This window comes from Grampus griseus, assembly GCF_964374135.1.
Source record: "Grampus griseus genome assembly, chromosome: 12".
NCBI lineage: Eukaryota > Metazoa > Chordata > Mammalia > Artiodactyla > Delphinidae > Grampus > Grampus griseus.
The window spans coordinates 32200555-32219260 of NC_139006.1; the positions used below are offsets into that span (position 1 = coordinate 32200555).

Sequence of the window (18706 nt, forward strand, 5' to 3'; positions counted from 1 at the left end):
CCTGTAATGTCTGCTGACCGGTGTCTATGGTCTGGCACCTGAGATCTTCGCAAAGGACAATATAAAAGAAACTTAACCTGAGTGTGTTCAGTGAAAGGAGAATGTCTCTATTCAGCTTTTCAATAGTGGATGTATGTCTGTTGCAATGACAGTACAGCCCTGATGTATCACCCTAAACTGACGCCTGTGCTCTCATTTTTATACAAACCAGTGCCTTTGGCTGCCCGTATTCGGACATGAACTTGAAAAAGGAGGCAACGCTTCACGATCGTCTGCGAGAACAAACACAGTCAAACGTGGACTCAGACTCTGCACATTCAAAATCGAAAAACCTCTGTAGTTTGAACTTCAATGGAAAACATGAAAAGGTGAAGAGCCAGTCCAGGTAAGGAACTTCTGAAAATGTGAACCAGAGAGTAAAGTGTGTAGAACAGAAAAGAACAAACTTGTGGGTAATAATAGTTTCTTGTGTTTCTTCAAAATCTTTCTTTATTCTGTATATTATTGTGTTCACTGGCTCATAGAATTCATCTAAGCCTTGACATTTATTTGAAAAATATTTTTTCTTACTTCATCCTCAAAAATTTGAATTTACCTCTAAGTGTAGATATTACATGTAGGCAACAGAAAGGAAATCTCACGTGTAAATTCTGTAAGACTCCCTGTATCTCTGGAGTCATCTCACAGGTGGCATCTCTCTGGGCACGTGGCCCAGTGTTCGCATCCTCTTGGTCCCATCAGGATCCCCTCGCTCACCTGGTACTTGTCATCTTTAATCCAAAAGTCCCTCAGGTACGATTTCCTTACTCTGAATAGTTCCTGTTTTGATTTATCAATGGCACATCATCCTTTTGTTCCTAAATGTAAACTTATGACTTTAAGGATCAGTTCTCAATTTTTATTTACTTATAATCATTTTCTAAGAAGCTACAGATGCAACCTTATTTGCTCTTTTTTAACCTAAATGAGTAAATAAATAACATTTTAAGATAAAAGTTTCATCCTCCATGCTGGGAATTATAAACACAGGAGAATCTAATTACAAGTAAACAACTGGAGACCAGACGGAGATGGAGCCATGAAAGGCTCGGCAGAGGTGAGAAGTGGGTGTTTTTCAGGCCCCGCTGCAGGCAGAAGGCGCTGGCACTCAAGGTTGAGCTTTCCAGGAGCTGCTATGGGAGGGGCTGCTGGTTCTCCGGACCACCATCACCCACCCCCGGCCCCCCACAGCCCTCGCCCAGCCCTGCCCTTCCCGTTCAGCACGTGGGAGAGGAATGTGCACGCCTCTATGCGAGGGCAGACTTTCCAGGAACCCCTTTCTGCCCTTTCACCCTTCAGTCCCAGCGTGGATGCTCCTTTACTGCCAAGGTCTGCTCACTGGGAGAGTTTGGCTCCTAGGACACACTTTTCACGTGGAGTTTACATCCTGGACTGTGCCTTTTTTTCTTTTTATAGAGCATCTAGGCGACGTTGCATTTTCGTTAAGCAGCTGATTTTGATCGTGGTCGCTGTGCACGGGGCCACCCGTCACCCTCCGCAGCGCGCGCCCCATCCTCTTCCTCCGGGTACCGCGCAGCCCCTCTGCCGCATGTTATCTTGGTTTTCTCCTTTGCTGTACACCCACTCCTCTTGCCGGAACTGTACGGGGTCTAGTTTTTCTTTACTGCTTTTCACACCCACACCATTTACAACTTCAAGTGGCTGAGAGCTCGAACAGCTTTTCCATTTCCTAGTTGAGGGAGTTTTTTCTTTTTTTTTTTTAAACTGTCTTCCAGGGAACAGCGCTTGTTTATTCCAGAGACCAGTGCATCCATTTGCTGTTACTCTTTTTGTTCTGTTATCTTTCTTCCCCCCAAATAAAAACTCAGCCTCTCTTGTGAACATTTTAGACATTCATCCCCAATGTCAAAAGTCAGAGAGAATAAACAGCTCTTTGAACTGTTTTAAAAAACGATGACTCCGTCGTGTTCTCTTGGAGGTGAGCCCGGCCTTTCTCTTCAGCACAGGTGTACGGCTCCCCCGTCCCTAACTCGCCTTTCAATACATCGTTGTGTGCTTTACCGTTTTGAGGGGTTTTTGCACTGAAATGTGTCAAATAAGCATAATTACTACAGATAGAAAAAGCAGAGAATGTTAGTTGATAACCAAGCAAAACAATTACACATGATCCTGTTCTGTCAGATCCTGTTTCATGAATGCACAGAGCTGTGTGAGCGGCTGCGCGGAAGAGGGGGAGCCTCACGGTCCACATCTCGAATTGTTAAGCCTTCTTTTTCTTTCACATCCCAAGACCAAAGCCATTCTTGCACTCCAATCCCCGTCCTCTTTTTTTTTAAACCAGTCGTCACAACAAAACGATGTTCGGGTCAAGTGGTCTTGGCAGTAGTACTCACTTTGACCTGCTTCCTTCCCCATGACCTCCTGTTCACGGTCCAGAATTCCAGCTCAAAGACAAAAAGAACAAGGAAATCGACAAGGAAGAATATGTAGGCTAATGATGAGCAGCTAAAATTTATTTCAGCTCTTCTCACAGTTTACTTGTGGTAATCTCCTGAGGCTGCCTCTCCTCTAACCCAAACCTCTGCTCTTAAAATCACAAGATACCGTGTACAGGTGGAGGAGAATGTTTAAATCCCATCTCTCCTCTTCTACATGCTGAGGAAAAATAATTTGTGGTTGGCGCGTGTCCAAGGATAGACAAGGGGGTGAAATGAGTGAAAATCAGGTCTTTAATTTCCTCTGGCGTCCAGTGCATCCATGGTCTCTGAGCCCTGGACAGGCCTGCCCTAACTTCTTACACAAGCAATGCTGTCACCTTAGCATCTCCAGGCTTCTTGCAATGCCAGTGCAAAATATAAAATTATCTCTTGACCTTCTTACAAAATCAATTAGATGCTGCCCCAAAGTTTAGGGAATTGTGTATTTTCCTTAACTGCATCCCAGTTTTGTGTTTAGTTTTAAAAAGCATGTTTGTTCTCATGTTAATCTTTGGAGAGGGAGTTATTATTAGTAAATTTTAAGTCTCCATGACTTAGCAGTGGAAATAGTCTGTTTATGTTCACATTTTCTTAGTAGAGGGTCATGTTATGAATTCGAGTGCATTATATGCTACTAAATGTTTATAGGATTCATCTTCACAGTAGTACGATTGCATGTTAATATAAGTTTAAATAGTCAGATTCACGTTAGGTCGCCATTACTGAAAAACTATTATGCTGTGGGCTTCCCTGGTGGCGCAGTGGTTGAGAGTCCGCCTGCCGATGCAGGGGACACGGGTTCGTGCCCCGGTCTGGGAAGATCCCACATGCCACGGGGCGGCTGGGCCCGTGAGCCATGGCCGCTGAGCCTGCGTGTCTGGAGCCTCTGCTCCGCAACGGGAGGGGCCACAACAGTGAGAGGCCCGCATACCGCAAAACAAACAAACAAACAAACAAAAAACTGTTATGCTGTAAATATATTCCCTCTTTTGGTGCTAGCAGAGTGATTAGTACTATATTCATGGTGCATTAAACGGAGGCAAATGACCTTAACACTTGAGCATCTTTCATCTGGGAACGTACTCTAGGGTGGATACGTTAATTTGTTTGACAGTTTATAGTCTTCAGATACATTACCTTTAAAGTTTCCCATAATCTTGTGATTTAGGCAAAACAGACATTATTGTCATTATATTGTATGTTGTATATACGTATATACAACTATATATATGTTGTATATATAGTATTGTCACTTATTGATGAAGAAGTAGAGGTTCTTACTAGTAGCTAATCCAGGACATAGGTCTTCCAGTTAAGTCCAGCATATTCTTAGTTCAGTAAACTGATAATGGCAACAAGAGATTTATCAACAGTAATACTAAGACTGATATCATACACTTATTAGCTTGTGCTGCAAAGCATTGTGGTGAGCAATTCACATACATGGTCTTGGGAATTTTATTTCATCCTCACAACAACTCTGGTTTTATAACGTAGGCACCTGGAGGTTCAGAGAGGTTAGGCAAAGCGTGCAGGACCACACAGATAATTAGTAGACGAGGTGGGGTCTGAGTCCAGAACTACCTGACCCTAAATCCTATACATGTTTTCAATGGCATCAGGCTGGCAAAAGGATGGCAGTTGGAGGCTCTGAAGATGCCTGGCTGGGTTTATGTTTAGACTTTCTGCTGCTCTTCAGGATTCTCAGGGTCATCTTGTGAGGCATTTATTTCTTATTTTGTGAACACAGAACTACTGAAGGGGAAGAATCTCAACCATGTTTGCCCCAAACTGTTTATTCTTATGTATACTATATAATGCAAGTCTTCCACCTGAACACGTTTCTTTGTAATAGGTACTAAAGGCTTCGATCTGCAACGGGGGAATAAAATTATACTCATCAGACAGTTTCATCATAAGAAAATTACTTGAAATGCAGCTGCCCCCCCGCGCCCTATATTACGTTAGCTGGCTTCCCCGGGCCTGTGTAGGACATTTTGTCCAGTCCCCTTCCCCATCCACCTGGGTATTCTTTAATAACAACTTCTGCCTCTAATTTACACAGTCGGCAGGACCATTAGTTAAAAAAGCTGTCATATTCAATCACGGCTATTAAGAAAACCTAAGAAAATGCCTAATATAGCTCACTTTGTTTTTCATAATGCCTGCCATATTATAAATTTTACGTACTTCCCAAAGGCCTATATTGACAATAAAAATGGCTGGGAGAGATTATGGTCATCGCAGAGAATGGCAGGCAGTGGAGTAGTTCCTTAATGATCCTCGTAAGAAACTGCTCAGCTATGAGCCAACTAGCTTGTTTGCACGACTCAGATTACCTTCTATGAGGTCCGTTCTCAGAATTTAACCAGTGTTAGCCGGTTGTTTCGTGTATGAACCTTCCAAGTCCTTAAAGAGGTTTCCTTGAGCCCGTCAGCCTTTGATCTTGCTCCTTCCCATGTAAATTCTCTGCTTTCGGAGGCCAAGCCTCTGGGCGTCCACTCACGCCCTGTCACCATCCGCAGTCGTGTTCTTCCTCCTGCGCGGGTGCCTTTGTTCCCATTCTTCCTGCCTCCTCTACTCCTGCTGCGTGTTCTCTTCTCCAAGGCTCATCTCTGTCTTGAAACTTTCCACAGCAGTTCAGCCCGTGTGAGCTTCTTGACCTTAGAGATGGTGTTTTACACATCTGTGTATTTTTCACGTCTAGTTCAATGCCTGACGCTTAGCCGGTACTTGACAAATCAAATAGATGTTGAGCACCCATGCGGTGCCAGGACTCCGCTGGGCCCTGGGGTGTGGATCGGATGAGAGCGAGGCCCCTTCCTTGTGCTTTGGGTCTGCTCCACGCTTTGTGTCTCCTTGAGCCTTTTTGATACTTGTTTTGCACATGTGCCTTATTTTCTCAAAAAGATTGGAGGCTGCTAAGGAGCGAGAAGCAGTTCTTATTATGCTTGCATTTTTCCTTCACCACTGTTCGCATTATAGTTCTTAGTGAATCGTAGTTGACTGATTCAGGTACATACATACATTTGTTTTCCCATAACAGTCTCAATGTCTTTACCTGTAAAATGAATACAATATCCGAGGCTTAGGTTTTTGAACAGAGGTGTATAGATGCAGATAGATAGAGATGTATGACTGGGCCTGGAACATAGTAGAAACTATTGAAATAATAATTCCATATCTTTCTTCCATTTTTTATAAAACTTGTTGATCTTAAAGTCTTGCAGTTGGACTGGTTCTAGCTGTGTCTGTAGCACACATCTTTGCACCAAACATAGAAATTTAGCCCTTTGTTTATTTATTCGGAACTAAAGTAAACTCCTTAATCAAGTGAGCAGTGATCAAAACACTGGGATACCCAGGGTCCTCAGGGTCTGTGGAGGACTGTGGTTGGACAGGAAGCCCCCGGCCATCCGGACAGCCCCCTCCCACTCCATACTTCCAGCTGGACTCTGAGGGACCTCCAGCCAAGTGTGACGATCCTGGAGCTCTACAGTTGGAAAAGGACTCAGAAGGTTATCTCATCCAACTTCTACAACAGAGAAATAAGGTTGTTAAAGTCAAGCATTTAGTCCCTTATTGACACTGTCATTAGTGGCAGCCCCGAGCCCTCTGACCCCGGGTCATTGCTCTGCTCACCATCCCATCCCTCCTCCTCCCCCAGAGTGAGGTCAGAACAGAGCCGGTTTATGGCGTTATAAATAACTGAACAGCACGTACCTCCCTGAATTCAGGATCCGGACCCTAGCCGTTCATTTATTCATCATTTATCCATTGAACAAACCCTTAGAAAGGCACTGTTCCAAACTCCAGTGAGACAGCAGTTAAGAAAACAGACTAAAATCCTTGTTCTGTTCTTTTTTTTTTTTTGCGGTACGTGGGCCTCTCACTGCCGCGGCCTCTCCCTTTGCGGAGCACAGGCTCCGGACGCGCAGGCTCAGCAGCCACGGCTCACGGGCCCAGCCGCTGCGCGGTACGTGGGATCTTCCTGGACTGGGGCACGAACCTGCATCCCCTGCACCGGCAGGCGGACTCTCAACCACTGCGCCACCAGGAAAGCCCTAAAATCCTTGTTCTTATTAAGCTTTCACTTAGTGGTACGAAAACCCACGCTGGTAAGTGGCGGGATGAGGATCCGAACTCAGGCAGGACGGCTCGTCCCCGCAACCCAGGCACTGAGCTAGTTCACTCATGGCACTGATGTTTCTTCATCCAGCGGGTACGTGCGGAGCGTCTGCTGTGGCTCAGGGGTCCTGTCCCTGCGGGGAGCGTATTTTCAGGGAGAGGAGGCGGAGGAGGGAAAACAAAGATAAACCAAATGGAAGAGAGACTTACAGACTGTGGTAACTGACAAGGAGTGAAAGGGGACCTTGGTCTCAGCAGTTACGCACCTTAAATTCTTGGAGACCCTAGGCAGATCCAGGCCATTAAGACAAGTTAAAGGGTTCTGTTGACTGTTTTGCAAATTGAAACCGAAACCAGCCTGTCAAAGATCAGCTCAGGGGTGTAGACGGAAGCTGTGATGCGATGAAAGGACCTGGCCTCCTGGATTCCACTTGCCTCTGTGCCTCTGGCACCTTCATTGTAGTCTTGTGTTTCTAAACAAATTTATAGTCTTGCTAAAATGTGATAAAATAACCAGTGTATGCCTTAGAAAGATCTTTTAAAATGTCCTTCTATGCTGATTTTCATGAGGCATTTTATGATTTATTGTGGATCTCTGGATTTCTGGAATCCTGCCTTGGCTCAGGCCCTTAGTAATTAAATGCTGAGAACAGTGTGTGCTAAAGTGTCTGTGGTTTCTTCCGTCAAGGAAATATTGGTGTTCCCAATCCCCAGAAAAACAAAACTTTGTTGCCTAAGCAACAGTGGGCATTTTTTCTCATCCACATACTTCATCTGGCTTTAAAATAATTATTTTCTATTTATTGTAAATAGCAAAGTTGTGGCATTTAATGTCAGTTTTTTCTTATAACTAAAGCAATGCTTATGTATTATAGGAATATTAGAAAATATAGATTAGTAAGAAAAAATAAAAGTTGAAAACATTATTAATACTCAGGTGTTTTCCTATCAAACAGCATAACTTGTAGTCTTACAAAAATATGATAAAATTCGCACTGCAATAATTCAGGTAATATAGAAGTTTTTAAGAATAATAATTTCTCACTCTCCACTCCTTAACTCTAATGCTGCATCCCAAGGTTACTTGTGTGAATAGATTTTCATGTTCTTTTCTACTCTTTTTCTGTTTACATTTACATACAGATATGCAGATACACATTCACTCTTTTTTTTTAACATCTTTATTGCAGTATAATTGCTTTACAATGTTGTGTTAGTTGCTGCTGTATAACAAAGTGAATCAGCTATTTGCATACATATATCCCCATATCCCCTCCCTCTTGTGTCTCCCTCCCACCCTCCCTATCTCACCCCTCTAGGTGGTCACAAAGCACCGAGCTGATCTCCCTGTGCTATGCAGCTGCTTCCCACTAGCTATCTATTTTACATTTGGTAGTGTATATATGTCCATGCCACTCTCTTATTTCGTCCCAGCTTACCCTTCCCCCTCCCCGTGTCCTCAAGTCCATTCTCTACGTCTGCGTCTTTATTCCTGTCCTGACCCTAGGTTCTTCAGAGACATTTTTTTTTTTAGATTCCATATATATGTGTTAGCATACGGTATTTGTTTTTCTCTTTCTGACTTACTTTACTCTGTATGACAGATTCTAGGTCCATCCACCTCACTACAAATAACTCAATTTCGGTTTTTTTCATGGCTGTCACTCTTTTTTTTAAAATTACATTATTTTTTGTTAATGTTTCTTTGAAGGTTAGCTTGTATCACTCTGGACAGCTTATAATATAACCCTGTTGAACACGGAGGAAGGATGCTGTGTTCCTGAAAGTTTAACACAGGAGCAAACCTTTAAAGCACCCAGACATTCAACACTGAGGCTTTAATAACATACACACATATTTTATCCCAAGTTCACAATGGAGTTCTGAACAAGGCACTTGTAAATAAGTCAGCATTTATGACCAGAAGAAAAATACTCTGGTCTTGGACTTTTATTTTTATACGGAAAAGTTATAAAGACCTAAGCAACTAAGTCTACCCACAAAGAAAAAACAAATTTGCCTTCTTCCTTATGGAAAGCCATGTGAAAACATTAATTGTTGGCTCAAAGAAAGTCTGACGATAAAAGATATTAGCTCAAAAATATGTCTTATTTATTTGACCACCTGTCATGAATAATTTGCCATGTCAACACAGGTGGATTCAATGCACTGTTTTTAATAACTATCATATTCCATAGTGTGGACGAACTTATTCAACTCATTCCCCTATTGACAGGTATTTAGGTTGTTTCCAGTATTTTTCCTCGTATAAATAATGCTGCAGTAAACATTTTCACAAGTATGCATATCGTTTATTGATGCTTTATAATGCAGTATTCGTTAAAGTTTAATTACCTTTTATTGACAAACTAAACATATCATATGAATTCTTCTTTCTGTTGGTGGAGTCTTGCAGGTCCTCGATCCATTTGCTTTACTGTAAATAAGTTCACATTTACCCACGTCCTTACACACGAGAGCACATAGGTGTGGATGCACATAGGAAGCGTGTGCGGTACTCGTAACCTGCCCGCAGCCTGCACCCCAGCTCATCACCCTCCAGCCCCACCACTGATTCTTCTTACTCCCACCCTCCATGTGTCTGTGCCTTTGCAGGGTCCCTCTCTGCACATCACTCAGTAAAACTTGCTTCGAGGCCTGGTTCAAGCTCATGTCCTCCTGAAGGTGTTCTCTCACCTCTCGGACCTTTAAAGCAGAAAACCCTCTCTTTGTGACTCCATCGTGGTTTCTTCCTCTCTTCCTTGCGGCCCTTCTCTCAGTCTGCTCTGTGTGAAGGTAGGCGGTGGACACACCTGTATCCTCAGATAGATTATGTCTCTTGGTGACAGACACCACCTCGGCCGAATGTGACACCTGCAGGTAGGAAAAGCTCAAAGAAATGTTGGCTGGACTTGGACAGTTTGTCTAAAAATAAAAAGCAGTCGGAGCCCAATATTTGCTTTCCAAGTCCCATTATAAGTTATACCTAAATACAATTGTTAGGGCAGTTTTGGGGAAAAATAGCCATGTGAAACAATCACAGATTGTGTGTGTATTTTTGGCCTCAGGGACCTTTTCCTTATAGAACAGGAGTCAGCAAACCTTTTCTGTAAAGGGCCAGATAGTGAGTATTTTAGGCTCTGCTGGCTGTAAGATCTCTGCTACAGTTGTTCATTGTAGCATGAAAGCAGCCGTACACAGTAAGTAAACTGATGAGCATAGCTGTGTTCTAATAAAACTTCATTTATGAAAACAGCCTACGGCAGGATTTGCCTCATGGACTGTAGTTTTCCAACTCATGTTCTAGAAGGTGTTTATTTACATGTAGACTAACCTGAGTTAAATTCAAATTCTTGCTCTTCTACTTGCTGTGTGACTTTGGGCAAGCTACTTAACCTCTCTGTCTTTTTCAACACACACTTATAAGATTAATATTACCTCCTTCGTGTTAGGCATCTGGTTCAGGCCTAGCATTTATTGAGCACAAAGCAGTAACCACTGATTTGCCTCATTAAAAGTAGTGGAAGCATAGAAGGAGGGTCAGAGAACATGCAGCTCCTATTTTCAAGGAAGTAGCAAAATCCTAAGGAAAAGGCAAGTCATTTGGAAAAACAACAGATAGTAAAGACCAACGGATAGTAAAGATAGTAAAAACAATGGGATGGCAGCGGCATGTCTCTAACACAAACACTGATAGTCACGTGCACTCCTCTAAAATGAATCACAGACAGACAGACAGATGGGTAGCTTGACACTTGCTGCAGCAATAGCAGTTCTATTAACAAAAGGTTTTGAAGGTTGTTCAGATGCTGGAGCTATTATGACTACATAGAAGGTGGAGGCTGGGCTTTAAGAAGAATTGGTGAAATGGTCAGAGCTGAGATTTTAGTGGTATTACCTTTTCAGCTAACATGCAAAGAAATATTAATCTTCAGCACGTGACTGGCCTGATCACCTCCAGACATTTCTGACCATGTGCAGTAGATTCTCCCAAGGCCAGGGCTGCGGTGGCTTCTTTCACGGCCATCGAGATAAAGCCCGAGTGCTTGAGAGCAGCGTGCCAGGCCTCCCCAGCTCCGCTCTAGCCAATTCCTTTAGCCCCACCTCTGGTCCTTCCTTTCCTCGCACAGTGCAGATGCTTCAGCCCCATCAGCTGAGGGGCTTATTCGTGTCCCCAAATGCTCTCCTTTCCATTTTGCTTCTGCTTGGTCTGTGCCGCTCCTGCTTTCCTCCCACCCTCATTCCCTGGACCTTCGTGGCCCCATCGGTCACCCACGTCCCCATCCTTTCAGGACAGACCCGGCTGCATCCCCAGCCTCCTCCCGACCAACTTGCACAGAGCCGCACCCTCCCTCCAGCCCCCGGGAACACTACTGTCCTCCCTCTTCTCTCCCCTACCTGTGTCAACAATCTCCAGCCCCAGGCCGTCTGTAGACAGTCAGGAAACCCTCCGTTCCTGCCAGATGATGTGTAGGGTAGAAGGAAGCCTGGATTTGGAGTCCGCTGAGTTTGCGCTCTGGCTCCACCACTGACTCACTGTGCCCCCAAGATGGGCAAGTGGTTTAATATTTCTGAGCCTCAGTTTCTTGATTCACAGCCTGCTGCACCCACCTTATAGAGTTTTTGTGAGAATGAAATGAGGTTAAATGAAATGAAGAACCTGGGAGTCCTTAGGAGGCACCTGCCTCACTCAGGAGATGTAACGGAATCTGAACAGTTTACAGCAGGGGGCCCCAACCCCCGGGCCAGGGACCAGTAGCCATCTGAGGCCTGTTAGGAACCAGGCTGCACGGCAGGAGGTGAGCCGCAGGCGAGCCGGTGAAGCTGCATCTGCCGCTGCCCGTCACTGCCCGTCACTCGCGTTACTGCCTGAACCATCCCCAGCCCTGCCTCCTTCTCCACCCCCCACCCCCCACCCACCCCACCCCCGCCGCAGTCCTGGGAAAAATTGTCTTCCATGAAACTGGTCCCTAGTGCCGAAAAGGTTGGGGACCGCTGGTTTACAGGGTTTGACTTGGTTTATCTCCCTGGTGATGTAATAATTTTGAAAGCAAGAACTATTCCTAAATATATCTGTGATTGATTGCAACACCTTGCATTTTTTTTAAAAAGCCAGTCAGTAAATTTATTTGATTTAGTTTTAAATTGCTTTATAAAATCCTCGTCAGTTATGTAAGGCATACTGGCTTCTTTTTTTTTTTTTTAATTTTGTAAGATAGAACTGCCATCTTCATCAGCTTGTATTTGCAGAGGGATGCTTTCAGATGGTTTGAAAATCAACTCAAGTTTCATACAATTTGTAAAGTTTGGGGGGAAATACCTAGCTATTTGCCAAAAAGATGTAAGGAGAGCTGAAATTGTTCTCCTTTTCCATCTTATTCTTTGCAAAATGACTTTACTGTGCACACGTGCCTCTGACATCCCGTGTTGACCAGCTCTCTCCCCCAGAGGCTCGCTGCTTAGGGCTAAGCCCTCCTTCCACTTCCATTATGGAAGCCCTCCTTCCATTAATGTTCTTTCCTACGAGAATGTAGATAAATCCTGATGAGATATATAAATAATTTTACAGTATGTATTATATATATAATGAAATTAAGCATATGGAATTAATAAATATTCCATATATTTTTATGCATGACCATGATGCATAAGAGTTTGTAGACTATGTTATATTGTTTCACTGATTGTTCCAAACAAACCCGGTAAGGCAAGTACTGGCTTGGTTTTGCAGGTTGGGAAGCTGAGGCTTCTAGAATCTAATTGCTCACTCTGGGCCTCAAACCCAGGGCACAGGGCCTAAGACACAGACTCAGGTTTTGGGTGGACTGGTCTCTGCTTGCACCGCAGGAGATTAACTACCTGAGGCTGGTGTGTGTCACAGTGGCTGTGTGGGACCTTCTTTTAAGGTCCAAAGGTGGGATTTCAACAGAAATTCTTTTTCAGTTAATTGCTTTTTTGATTAAAAAACTCTTCATGGTTAAAAAGTATCTGATTAATAGAATGTGTTTTTATCATGACACACGTTTTTGGAACATACAGATAAAATTGCCTCAAATTATGTACCAGTCACTTAGGTTTCTATGTAAGATTTTAGTAACTGAATCAGTTTCCTCATCTAAAACAAAAACTGAAACAGTACTGGCATGCCTACCTTAATGGCTTGTCAGTGAAGATAAAATGAGAGAGCAGTTATCCAAGTGCAATCAAAATATATTTGCCAAGCAAGGTATTATAATTTTCATTAAAATCGTAAATACTGCAGATAAATTAATGAACCATTTCAAGTTCTGTCTACCTAAAATTAGTTACTAGGTAATTAGCAACACTGGAAAAGTTTCATTTCAGAAACTTCCATATTCATTACAAACTATGAGCCTCAAGTTTTAATGAAGTTCCGTGATGAAAGAGTTACAGAATTAGTCCTTGCTGTATTCTGGAGCATTTTAAAAGTTAATTAATTCTCTGACATTCGACAGTGTAACTAAGTTACTTTGTACTATTGTTTGAGCACAATGTCTATAATCTTTTGATTAAAATAAGCACAGAAATCATCAGTAACAATTATTATTTACTACCTACCACACCATCACCTACCATCCCTAATAGCTCCTCCTCAGAATCTGAAGAGGTTATTCTCCAGAGAGTTTTAGAAACTTTTTGCTATAATAGAACGGGGTGTTGGGAGCTTTCAAGTTTCAAACTTCCAGTTTCTGAACAAAAGTGTATTTTTAAATCTTAAATTGAAGAAAAATTCTAACAAGGCTCTGTGCAGCAAAAGTACCGGCTAATTCACTCTTGTTTACCCTGTGGTTTCTGTTTAAATTGGTGCTGCTGTCATGATTTATTCCTACCTCACAGGATAATGAATCCAGGTTTTATTTCTGTTCTTTGCCCAGACTTGTACAGCAGGCAAAGTGTTTGAAAATCAAAGGAAAAGAAGATATTGACTTGGATATTCTCTTCAGAGGTAAAAACAAAAACACTAGCAAAAACGCAGACTCTGCTTTTTTGTTGGGAAGAATGTCTTGTTTGTGTGTTTGGTTGGTGTTATCATTCCAGGAAGGAATGGGGGAAAGAACCTGCCAGGGGCCCAGACACTTATGCTCTCCTCTCATCCCAACCCTACTTCACTGCTCTGACCTTCATTTCCTCACTTTTAAAGTGAAAGACTGTATAATCTACTCTGTGGTCCTCACTGATGACAAGACAAATCTAAACCTGTAGAAATAACACGTCTCAGTGGTGGAATCTCTCTCTGCCATCTGCACAGGGCATGGAGGGAAACCAGAAGTGTCTCCTTGCATTCTTATAAGTTGGGGGGACTGCAGAGTGTACTTCGTTAGCAAGACAGGCAAGGAGGTTACGGCAAACTTGAAGTGTTAAAAGCTAAGGGATTATTAGAGTATAGGGGAAAGAATTGCATGTTTTCACTTAATTATGTTTCTTTGCAATTAAGGCTCAATATACGCAGAATGTCATGTATAATTTCGAGGTTATACTGTAGCAAGCTAAGGAATAAATGTCCTCTTGGGTGTTAATTTGGTGCAATCATTTTTATTTGGTCAGATAAAAATGTTGGTAAGTTGTAGTTCTGTGTCTTCAGCAATGTAGTTCTACATGTTTGTATCTTCCAGAACATGGTAGGAGATCTGTTTGTCTTCTAGAGGAAAAGAAAATTAGTGAGTTTTCTCCTGATTTGGCTAAAAGTTCAAGTTAGTACAATTTGGTTGCATTGCACTTCATCTCCAAAACAATTATCCATTCGACTTGTCTTAAGAGAAAAGGAGTGTGCTTTACAGTCATTGAACAAAAGGGCTGTGACTTCTTTTTTTTAAATTGAAGTATAGTTGCTGTACAATATTATATAAGTTACCAGGGTACAATATGGTGATTCACTATTTTTAAAGGTTACACTCCATTTATAGTCATTATAAAATTTTGACTATATTTCCCGTGTTGTACAATATGTATTTGCAGCTTATTTTATATCTGATAGTTTGTACCTCTTACTCCGCATCCCTATATTGCCTCTCCCCCTACTGGTAACCACTAGCTTGTTCTCTGTATCTGTGAGTCTGCTTCTTTTTTGTTATATTCACTAGTTTGTTGTATTTTTTAGATTCCACATATAAGTGATATCATACGACATTTGTCTTTCTCTCTCTGACTTATTTCACTTGGCATAATGCCTTCCAAGTCCATCCATGTTGCTGCAAATGGCAAAACTGTTCTTTTTTATGGTTGAGTAGTATTCCATTGTGTATATACACATCTTCTTTATCCATTCATCTGTTGATGGACACTTAGGTTGCTTCCATATCTTTTTTTTTTTTTTTTTTTTTTTTTAACATCTTTATTGGGGTATAATTGCTTTACAATGGTGTGTTAGTTTCTGCTTTATAACAAAGTGAATCAGTCATACATAAACATATGTTCCCTATATCTTGACTTTAGTCAATAATGCTGCCGTGAACATTGGGGTGCATGTATCTTTTTGAATTAGTGTTTTTATTTTTTTCTAATATATACTGAGGTGTGGAATTACTGGGTCATATGGTAGTTCTATTTTTAGTTTTTGAGACCCCTCCATACTGTTTTCCACAGTGGCTGCACCAATTTACATTCCCACCACCAGTGTAGGAGGGTCCAAAAGGGCTATGGATTCTGTGGGCTGATCTCAGGCAGGGCCGAGCTCCTCTCGTAACTGGAAGAACACTTGATTGTATCTCATCCGTGAAGCGGGGAGGAATCTTTTCCTCAGAAAAGGGAGGGAAGTTAAGTTACTCTGTTTGGATTGTGCATCTATATGTGTCTCCCTAGCCAGAAGAGTTTCTTCACAATATAACCGGATAGGAACATCTCTTTAAATAAAATGAAATAAATAACTGATATTTTGGAAGCTGCTCCATACAGATGTTCTCATCCATTTTACCAGCCTTTGTTCTGTACACAGCATGCTTGGAGCTGCATGAAGAGCCCTAAAAAAGTGTCAGTGTCTCAATTCATATTTTGACACTTTTGAAAGTATCTCCACAGACTAATTATGTATACGTTCCTGTTAAAACAAATACGCAGTCAGTTCAGTAGTTCACATAGTAAAATACTAATGAGGATCATTCTTATAAAGACAGAAAAGATCCCTAGCAAAGTGCAACTGCATAATGTGAAAGATGCAATCCACCTTGTTTGGTAGTAAGCACCTGTGCTTTTCTGTGTAGTTTGTAAGAAGTTCATAGCCACACGTGTTTATTTATTGGTTCATTTACCGTGCTTCTCAATTTAAACATCTGATTTCCTCCCAGAGAAGGTCTGTGTTCACAGACCCGGGACATTAATGACGGGGAGCCCCCGCCTGGTGCAGAGTGTGTGCTGCCGGGGCCGCTGTGCTTCTTGTTGAGAAGATGCCTCAGGGGTCCATCCGAGCAGGATTTATTTAGCTCTCTGTCTAGCTTTTTGTCACCCAAAGTGGTTCTTCCTCATATTGATCTAACCCTTGTTATTATAATTAAGCTCATTTTCTCTGGTTCTAACCTGGATGAGACAAAATAATGAGAATAAATATGTTGCTGCTGTGACATTAAGTGATTATTTAATATTTCCCTGTTATTTTCTGTAAGCTATAAATCTGAGTATAATTTCTAAATCCGTTTACCTTTGTTTTTTGTTTCTTTGGTCTGGCCATAGATTTGAATAAACACATTCTTTAATTCATTAGGAATTTTTTTCCTTTTTTTTTTTTTTTAAGGAAAATGAGTTAAAATCTGTTCCTCATTTCTCCCGTGAGGGAAAATAGTATATCTTGGATTTTTAGAGATTGTGTGCACATGTGTACACGAGCACATGTAGCTTGTCCTCTTCATATCTTTGGCATGTTTTCAGTATTTACTTGGAAACATCTTCATTTTCTAAATCGTTCTATTCACAGTTGATATGCTTGGCAGATATAATGGAAAGTATTTTAAAGGCCATCATTGTTTTCCAGCATACTTCTTAAGAGATTCAACATTTTTCCTTTTCCAAAGAATTAGATCAGATGATAGAAACATTTAGTTTATAATGATGTAAATTGGTTGAGGAAAACATGATTGTCTTGAAGGATGTTTGGTAATAAAATTAACAGAAGTAAGTTAGAGTCTGTCTTAACTCATCTGAAGGTTTGCAGGGAAGCTTATTGGGTGTTACACCTGAGAGGTGGCAGGTGGTAATTAGCCTTTGTGCCCTTTGCTAAGTAAATAAGGCATGAGCACAGAGCGACTCCAAACATGTCCCTTCTCTGGAATGGAATTGGCTTCTGCGCAGTGGCCTGTCAGGTTTTTCCCTCTGCTCTGGACTGTTCCGCTAAGAACTGCGTTTAATCTGCTCCTTTGAAAACAAGTTTGAGTGGGGCTATGAAAGCGCGTTTTCTTGAATCCAAGGGACCTGCTCACCCACGCGATCCGCCCCCCTGCCCCTCAGAGACCCCTGGACCAGAGCACCCGAACCTCACTACTGGACCACAGGCAGACGTCCTGCAGGGCCACCACGCTGTCCCACCCTAGGGGCAGCTTTGGTCTTGTGGAGTGTTCAGCTGGGAAACTGGGGGGGGGCAGTTCCTTACTATTGGTTATTTTTGGCCCCAAATGTGTAACTAATGTTCACTTTTTTAAAAACCCCAAAATTTCACAAAGCAAAAAATATGAGATAAACATTGTTACTCAATCCTTCATCGATTTATTTTGGATGTAGCAATTCACCTTGTGGTTTTCTTTACAGTATAGAATCGTAGTGTACTTGGTGATCTTTACATTTGCTGATGCATCATGACTATCTTCCGAAGCCAGTGCATATACATCTGCTAGGTTCTTTTTTTTTTTTTCCTAAGTAAAAATTGTACCCACGTCCACAAGAGATCACATCCACTTAATCTTGGGTCAAGAAAAGAAGCTGATGGAAGCTCACCTTATTCCATGCACTTACCACCTCCTGCCATGGTCACGCTTCTGATTTCTGTCGCTATCAGTTGCTTTTTCCTGATTTTGAACGTTTTATAAATGTCATCACACAGTGTGTGCTCTTTCATGTCTGACTTTTGCTAACATGATGTAAGATCCATCCACATCATGGTTTGTGTATACTCATTACTGCATGTTGTTCAATTTTATGGTGATAACCACGATTTATTTATTTTAGTGCCGGTTGTTTTCAGTTTTGCTCTCTTACCAATGGTGCCACTAGGAACATTCTCGTATGTGGTTTGGTGGATATGTGTATGCATTTCTGTAGGGCACATACCTAATAATGGACCTCCTGGGTAACTGGGTTTGTATAAGTTCACCTTCAGGAGGAGCTGGTGTCAAATAGTTTTACAAGTCGGTTGTCCCAGTACGTTCCTCGCAGCGCAGTGTGGAAATTGCAAGTGCTCTCCATCCCTGCCAGCAGTTCGTTTTTGTCAGTCACTTTAATTTTAGCCGTTCTTTTGGGTCTACGGTATTATTTAATTATGCTTCTAATTTCGCATTTCCCTGAAGCCTAATGAACTTGAACACATTTTCATGTTTGTTGGCTATTTGAACATCCTCTTTTGTGAAGTACATCTTCTAGGTTGTATTGTTCCTATTGAAATGCAGTAGTTCTTTGTATTTGTACATGAGTCCGTTGTTGGATAGATACGTTGCAGATTTCTTCTCCAGCCTGCGATCTGCCTTTCACTCTCAGTGGTGCCTTGTGAGGAATAGAAGTTCCACATTTCGATACCGTCCATCAGTCCTTTCTATCGTGGTTAGCACTTCAGTGTCCTGTTTGAAACATTTGCCTGTTGCACGGTCATTACTGTGTTCTGTTATTCTTTGTTCTAGAATCTTTGTTTTTCTTTCACATTTATATCTATGGTGCACCTGGACATTATTTTTTATACCCGATAAAGCATAGGCATCAAGATTTACTTTTTATGTGAATATTCAGTTAACCCAGCATCATTTAGTTTTTTAAAAAACCTTTCCTTTCCCCTGTTGTTCATCATAAAGCAAGTGACCAACATTGTCCTGTGCTTCAGTGTATCTCTTGTAAGTGGCGTGTGATATTTACTTTGACATTCAGTCTGATGATAGTAGTCTTTTTATTAG

The 18706-nt window shown here is 41.8% G+C and overlaps 1 protein-coding gene across 1 annotated transcript in view; it reads left to right on the top strand.

Moving 5' to 3' along the window:
* Positions 1 to 18706, top strand: part of L3MBTL4 (L3MBTL histone methyl-lysine binding protein 4) — a gene marked incomplete at both ends in the record, with an annotated part of 301695 nt that overhangs the window by 200879 nt on the left and 82110 nt on the right. Inside the window, 2 exons of the mRNA XM_082667113.1 lie at positions 212 to 385; positions 13502 to 13572. Of these exons, the coding sequence (XP_082523239.1) occupies positions 212 to 385; positions 13502 to 13572 (245 nt within the window). The remainder of the gene's footprint in view (positions 1 to 211; positions 386 to 13501; positions 13573 to 18706) is intronic.